At 38.4% G+C, this 7,646-nt stretch overlaps 1 protein-coding gene across 1 annotated transcript; it reads left to right on the top strand.

Moving 5' to 3' along the window:
• The first annotated feature begins 753 nt into the window (after positions 1–753).
• Positions 754–7,471, top strand: LOC112012050 (heat shock 70 kDa protein 15). Its single transcript, XM_065780139.1, is given in 12 exon segments — positions 754–947; positions 1,865–2,443; positions 2,740–3,395; positions 3,939–4,166; positions 4,282–4,377; positions 4,476–4,697; positions 5,385–5,579; positions 5,692–5,838; positions 5,974–6,123; positions 6,269–6,287; positions 6,290–6,398; positions 6,871–7,471. Coding segments are annotated over 11 exon segments (2,553 nt in total). The 5' UTR covers positions 754–947; positions 1,865–1,929; the 3' UTR covers positions 7,088–7,471.
• The last annotated feature ends 175 nt before the right edge of the window (positions 7,472–7,646 follow it).

Genomic DNA, 7,646 nt, shown 5'->3' with positions numbered 1-7,646 from the left:
ACACTTTAGCAAAATAATTTTTAAATGTGTAAATAGTATCGTGGGACCCACTTTTAATATTAAATATTGTGTGAACAGTGCATGAACAGTGTGTAAACAGTGCGTAAACAGTAAATTTTGTCCCCAAAATGTCAACAATTGCGGCAAAAAAAAAAAAAAAAAGAGAAAACGCAGGAAGCAAAACGCGCCGTGACTATCCATCGTATCCAAACCCAACCAATAACAACATTTTAACATGCTCACTGAATGGTAAAATACCAGCAAAGCAAGCCCACAAAAATTCCAAATGGTCTTTATTTGTGCATGAACCATAGTGCCAAACTCAGCCCACATTCTTCTAAAAAAATCAAACAAAAACCCTAGTTAAAAAGGCCCACAAAACCAAAACCCATAAATGAAAACCCTTAAAAAAAAAAAAAAAACCAAACAAAACCCTAGTTAAGGGCCCACAAAACAAAAAGGCCCATTAAAAAACACCTCACCAAACAAACCCTTCAAAGTTCAGACCCTCACGCGGTCACGCCATAGATCTTTCTAGAAGCAAAAGTATCTCTCTAGACGCCTCTAGGACCACATTGAACCCCACAGTCAGTCTTTCCAATTTTTTTGCTTTTTCAAAAACCAAAAAAACAAACAACAAAACAATACAACAAATTAAAAAGAAAAAAAAAAAAAGAAAAAGAAAAAAGAGTGAAACTAGAAAATTCCACACAAACCCCTCGCTCAGCCTCATAAATCTCGGTTCCTTACTTGAAGCTCTCTCGCTCTCTCTCTCTCTCTCTCACACGCATACATAACACAACACAAACACACACACAAACACAAACACACTGCACAACCTTTCTCTCTGTTTATAAGAGACGTTCGCTCGCAGAGTCTTCCAGAACCCCCAAACACGTCTCTTCTTCTTCTCTCTTTCTCTCTCCTTCTGTTCGATCGCTCTCAAGGTATCGTCTCCAAACCCTAGCTCAAATCCACTTCAGATTCAGATTTAGATTTCTCACTTTTTCTCTCTCAAAAATCTAGGTTTAGATCTGTGAGTTTCTCTTCCTAGATTCGCTGATTTTTAGGTGCTGAATTGCTTTTTGTTTCGTTTTACTGTTTAATCAGCTTTTAGATTCTAGCTCTTTCTCTGTTTCTAGGTTTAAAGCTTTTTTTCTTTTTTGTGTTTTTTGGAATTTATTGGTGAGGGAGAATCTGGATTAATTATGGTGGAAAAGTTTGGGTATTCTGTTAGTTTTGGGATTGGATTTACGTTGATTCGATTACTTTCTTCAAGTAAAATGTGTTTTTTTTTGTGGTTCAAATAATGTAGATTCGTATTGTATGATTTTGATTATTCAGAGGAGGATTTTGATTAATTGATTATTGTGTATTGAGTTGCTTTAGTGTGGTTTTGATATTTGATTGTTCTATGTTGCTTGTTTGTGTATGGAAATTATTGTGTAGCAGTGCATTTGGATTTGATTTGCTTTTGCTGTTGTTGAGATTATTGCTGCTTGTGGGATTGCTAGCTTGACTCTCAGTTCCTCAGGCCAACGCTGGTGTTCATGATCTTAAGTGCTAAATGTTTTCCCTTGTGCATGTATCTTGTGCATGTGTTATGTTGTAATTGCTTTAAGATCATTAGAGAAAGGTTTTAACTTGTTGGGAATGTTATTGATAACGGGGTTTATCTATTTTGTTTGGAGTTTTTCTTTCCTGGGTAATGATGTTTGTGTTGTTAAATTTTTGTTTTTTTGAAATTTCTCCTTGTTTCTCAGTGTTTTTAATTGTTATAAATTAATGTATTCTGATTTTAGCCAAAAAGAGAAAAAAAAAAAAAAAAGTATTCTGAATGTGACTCAGCTATGTTATTGTTCAGGTTTCTGTGACCTTGCCACCTACTAGACCAATTTTAAGTTACTAGTCGGTTTTTTATTTGTGAACATGAGTGTTGTCGGTTTTGATCTTGGCAATGAGAGCTGCATTGTGGCCGTTGCAAGGCAGAGAGGAATTGATGTTGTGCTCAATGATGAGTCTAAGCGTGAGACTCCTGCTATCGTGTGTTTTGGAGAAAAGCAGCGCTTTATTGGAACAGCAGGAGCTGCGTCGACCATGATGAACCCAAAGAATTCGATCTCTCAGATAAAGCGGTTAATTGGTCGGAAGTACAATGATCCTGAATTGCAGAGGGATCTGCAGTCTTTGCCTTACGCTGTTACTGAGGGCCCTGATGGGTATCCTTTGATTCATGCACAGTATTTGGGAGAAGCCAGGACATTTACACCTACCCAAGTTTTGGGAATGGTGTTGTCAAATCTGAAAGGAATAGCCGAGAAGAACTTGAATGCAGCTGTTGTTGATTGCTGCATTGGAATCCCTGTTTATTTCAATGAACTTCAACGAAGGGCTGTTTTGGATGCAGCCACAATTGCGGGTTTGCACCCTCTCCACTTGATACATGAAACTACTGCAACGGCCTTGGCTTATGGTATTTATAAGACAGACTTACCTGAAACCGATCAATTGAATGTTGCCTTTGTTGATATTGGTCATGCTAGCATGCAAGTTTGCATTGCTGGATTTAAAAAGGGGCAGCTGAAAATATTAGCTCATTCGTATGATCGATCTTTGGGTGGTAGAGATTTTGATGAAGCGCTGTTCCAGCACTTTGCTGCAAAATTCAAAGAACAGTACAATGAAGGGCTGTTTTGGATGCAGCCACAATTGCGGGTTTGCACCCTCTCCACTTGATACATGAAACTACTGCAACGGCCTTGGCTTATGGTATTTATAAGACAGACTTACCTGAAACCGATCAATTGAATGTTGCCTTTGTTGATATTGGTCATGCTAGCATGCAAGTTTGCATTGCTGGATTTAAAAAGGGGCAGCTGAAAATATTAGCTCATTCGTATGATCGATCTTTGGGTGGTAGAGATTTTGATGAAGCGCTGTTCCAGCACTTTGCTGCAAAATTCAAAGAACAGTACAAGATTGATGTTTTCCAGAATGCAAGAGCTTGTCTTAGGCTTCGGGCTGCCTGTGAGAAGCTGAAGAAGATGCTTAGTGCAAATCCTGAGGCACCTTTGAATATAGAGTGCTTAATGGATGAGAAGGATGTTAGAGGCTTCATTAAGCGTGACGAATTTGAGCAGATCAGCATTCCTATCTTAGAGCGTGTGAAGCAACCTTTGGAGAAGGCTCTTGCAGATGCTGGTCTTACTATTGAAAATGTCCACATGGTTGAGGTGGTTGGTTCGGGCTCTCGTGTTCCTGCAATAATTAAGATATTGACAGAGTTCTTCAAAAAGGATCCTAGGCGCACGATGAATGCAAGTGAGTGTGTTGCCAGGGGTTGTGCTTTGCAATGTGCTATTCTTAGTCCGACATTTAAAGTACGAGACTTTCAGGTAATTTTCATGGACAGAGGGTTGATACCCAAGCATTGTATACTTATATATATATATACATATATGTGCGTGTGCACGCGCGTGTGTGTGGTGGTTTTATTGCCTTTTTTTAAAAATTATTTATGCTTGCATGCATTTAGGCTCTCCTTGAATTTCTCTCCCTCTCTCGCTCACACACACAAAAAATTGCTTGTCACTACTAGGGGTGTCAAAATCTTTAGTCATTATTCCCTCTTTTCCTTCTCTTGTTGTGGTGTATTATAGGTTAATCTCGGCCATTAATGAGTTCTCACTTTTAAGAAATTAATGCGAGTGAGGGCTCATCGTCACACACGGCCTATAAGTGATTAAGTGATTAAGGGGCATCCTCAGGGGTTTTCATGTTATTCCTCGTCATGTTTTAACCCAGGGAAACTGCCCTAAATACATTTAATCCGTCTGGGGGTATTTACTTAAAATATGAGACCTTAATCAAAGGCATATATATATATATATATTTGGCATTACTGTGATACTAATGTTTTTTTTATTGTTGATCTGAAGGTCAACGAGAGCTTCCCGTTCTCAGTTGCTTTGTCATGGAAAGGTGCTGCCCCTGGTACTCAGAACGGGGCTGCAGACAATCCGCAGAGTACTGTTGTTTTCCCCAGGGGAAATCCTATACCAAGTGTGAAGGCTCTAACGTTCTACAGATCGGGCACATTCTCTGTTGATGTACAATATGTTGATGGGGCTGAACTGCAACAACCTACAAAGATCAGTACATATACGGTAATATACTCTGGCAATGTTTAGAATCTAAACATTTTAATAATTTGGGCTGCAGTATGATTGTCTAGCAATTTTTATTGTGTTGCCAACTCTGTTATGTGATGTGAATGTGCAGATTGGTCCATTCCAATCTACTACAAGTGAGCGTGCAAAACTAAAGGTTAAAGTCCGCTTGAATCTGCATGGAATTGTATCTGTTGAGTCAGCAACTGTAAGTTCTGGAAGCTTCTTGCAACTCTAATTATGATTAGGCAATTTTCCTTCAAACCATTTCTTATGATTATTTTTTCTTTTTAATGTTTGTTTTAGCTATTGGAGGAAGAAGAAATTGAAGTTCCTGTCTCAAAAGAGCCAGCAAAAGAAGATGTTAAGATGGATACTGATGAAGCTCCAAATAATGCTGCTCCCCAAGGTTCCAATGAGACTGATGTAAATATGCAAGATGCTAAAGGTACTGCTGATGCTCCTGGGGTTGAAAATGGTGTCCCCGAGTCAGGAGACAAGCCTGTACAGATGGAAGCTGACACTAAGGTCAGTATTCATACCTTGAATGAGTAAACAATTTCTTCTGTGGTGCATGCTTAATGTTATATACGTGATTCTCAAAAAAAAAATGTTATATACATGATGAAGCTCATTGTTAAATCTTATTTGCATGTATGTAAGCATTATTTGAGTCATGACATTGGGAAAGCTACCAAAAGGTTTATATCTATTGGGATCTATGTAGAGCTTACATTGAGAATAAGAATATGTGCATGCTTTCAAATGATATGGTGTGCTTTTAATGCATTCACGAACCCACTTGCAATATTTTTATCTTAGTTGGTTTGTAGCAATCAACTGTTAAAGCAGATACTTGGATCTTTGGTACCATCGTTGCAACAGCAGAGCTCCAATTGAGGTGTTAATAAGCTAATACATCTAGTTCAACCAATGAGCTCCACTTGTCTGCTCTTGAGTGACAAACTTGGGCTTGGAGACTGCTTCCTGCTCTTCCTCTTTTAAGTTTCTAGACTGCATTCCTATGTTATATAATGCAATAGGGCTTTTGGAATCTTATGATTGTGTTATTTGCACAGTATCACAATGAGTGTTAATCCTATTGATTTGTGATGCCTCCATCTCCCATTTCATTTGCATCTATGTGTTGTAATGCTTAATAGCATTAAATATTTGTTCTTTTTTTGAGGCATTATGTGGGTTCTAAACATGCAGGTTGAGGCTCCAAAGAAGAAGGTAAAGAAAACCAACATCCCTGTAGCAGAGTTGGTGTATGGAGGAATGTTTCCAGCAGATGTGCAAAAGGCAGTGGAGAAAGAATTTGAAATGGCTTTGCAAGATAGAGTAATGGAAGAAACAAAAGACAGGAAGAATGCTGTTGAGGCCTATGTCTATGACATGAGAAACAAGGTAGTATGCTTAGTGACAAATATCTGGCTTTTAGTTTTGGACTTCTAAACTAATACTTATTGTGGTATTTAAAAGAAATCTAATACTTCTTGTTTGTTTCTCTGTTTCTCAGCTTAGTGACAAATATCAGGAATTTGTCACTGATTCGGAGAGGGAAGGGTTTACTACTAAACTCCAGGAGGTAGAAGATTGGTTGTATGAAGATGGTGAGGATGAAACCAAAGGCGTTTACATTGCCAAGCTGGAGGAGCTCAAAAAGGTAAGTGTGGTTTGATTTTCTAAATGGCTACTTTCCTCGCCACCCACCCCCTTCTTTTTCCTTTCCTGGCCCTGTCATACAGCCACACATAGAAAGACAGTGATTACTGATTTTGATATTTGTGTTACATTGCAGCAAGGTGATCCCGTTGAGGAGCGTTACAAAGAGAGTGTTAACAGGGGAGCTGTAATTGATCAGCTTGTTCGTTGCGTTAATAGCTACAGAGAAGCAGCAGTTTCAAATGATCCTAGATTTGATCACATTGACATATCTGAAAAAGAGAAGGTAATATCTGAACTGATCTTGAATTCACAACCCCCCCCCCCCCCCCCCCCCCCAAAACCAAAAAAAAAAAAAAAAGACCGATTTACAACACACGTATTAACAGAAAACTAACTTCACAATTCAAACTATATTTTGTATGTTATAGGTCCTAACTGAATGTGTAGAGCAGAAGCTTGGTTGAGAGAGAAAAAGCTCCAACAGGATTCACTTCCTAAGTATGTGAATCCAATTCTCTCATCTGCTGATGTGCTAAAGAAGACTGAAACTCTGGACAGGTAGCTTTTCTTTCTTTTTACCTTTTAATCCATTTACCTTGTTTGGAAAGAATTTAATGAATTTAATTTTAGCTTTACTTGTTAAAATTCTGCAAGATTACTATAATTTTCAGCTTTGTCTTGATTCTGGTTTTTAATTTTATCATGTTTTGATTATTTACTTGCTTCTTTCCTAAGAGTAATGTTAGGGATAACTTTTTAACAACTAACAGAGGTGGCAAGTTGTGATTGGTACACTTTCACTTGAGCTCACCACTGATATTAGTTCTATTGTGCACCACCCACAACAAGTCATCTCAGCAGTTGTGGGAAAAAAAAAAAAAAAAGAAGTGTTAGTATATTTATTGTTTTCATAATTTATTTATTTCCGAGCTGCCAACCTAAATTCTGGAAATTTGAACCTTTCTTGTCCTCCCTACTTTAAATATAGTAATCTTCTCTGACGATGTTGAAATTATACTTTCTTGTACAGGTTTTGTAAACCAATAATGACAAAACCAAGGCCAGCACCAGCCAAGCCAGCTACTCCTGAGGCCCCACCAACCCCACCTCCTCAGGCCAGTGAGCAGCAGCAACCTGAAGGAGGTGATGCTAATGCCAGCACCACTGAGGGGGCAGCAGATGGCAGTGCTGAGACACCAGCTTCTGCAGAACCAATGGATACGGAGACTTCTACAACTCCTGCGTAGTCCTTTCAAGTGGTTCTTGCCTCTTAATGTTTTGTTTTTCAAGAAAGAATTTGGTTTTTATGTATAAGTACTTTTCTGATTCTGAGTCTAGGGAAAAACCTGGGAGGTGGACACATGAAAGCTTCTGGAATGTGTCTATCCCTTTCGGGTCTGTGAAGCCTTTTCTGTTGTGGGTGGTCCGCCAAATTTTATAGTTAATTAGGGTGGACCTCCAGTATCCGGTTTTTATATATTTTTGGAGGGTTTCCAAGAGATACTGTTGGTAGTCTTCCTGTCAGTTGTAGGGGAAGAAAAACAGAAATACATTTTGATAGGGTCCTAAGTGTCATTGTTTTTATGTTGGTATGCTCTGCATAATTAATTTCTGGAATCCGTTCTTTCAAACGTTACGGTGTGCTTGATTTTCTGCTTCATTCTGTGATCTTTTTCTGTCACTTGGAAGTCCACGGTGATTGAATTTGTCGACTTTCTTGTGGATATTTATTCTTGTAAGATTTGCAATGCAAGGATGTCAATCAATATCTTTATTTGTTTTTGCCTTTGATGCTAAAAAGTTCAG

This window comes from Quercus suber, unplaced genomic scaffold (assembly GCF_002906115.3).
Source record: "Quercus suber isolate HL8 unplaced genomic scaffold, Cork oak 2.0 scaffold_226, whole genome shotgun sequence".
Classification (NCBI taxonomy): domain Eukaryota; kingdom Viridiplantae; phylum Streptophyta; class Magnoliopsida; order Fagales; family Fagaceae; genus Quercus; species Quercus suber.
Note: the sequence above shows the minus strand (reverse complement) of the source record. Positions and strands in the feature narration are given on the sequence as shown.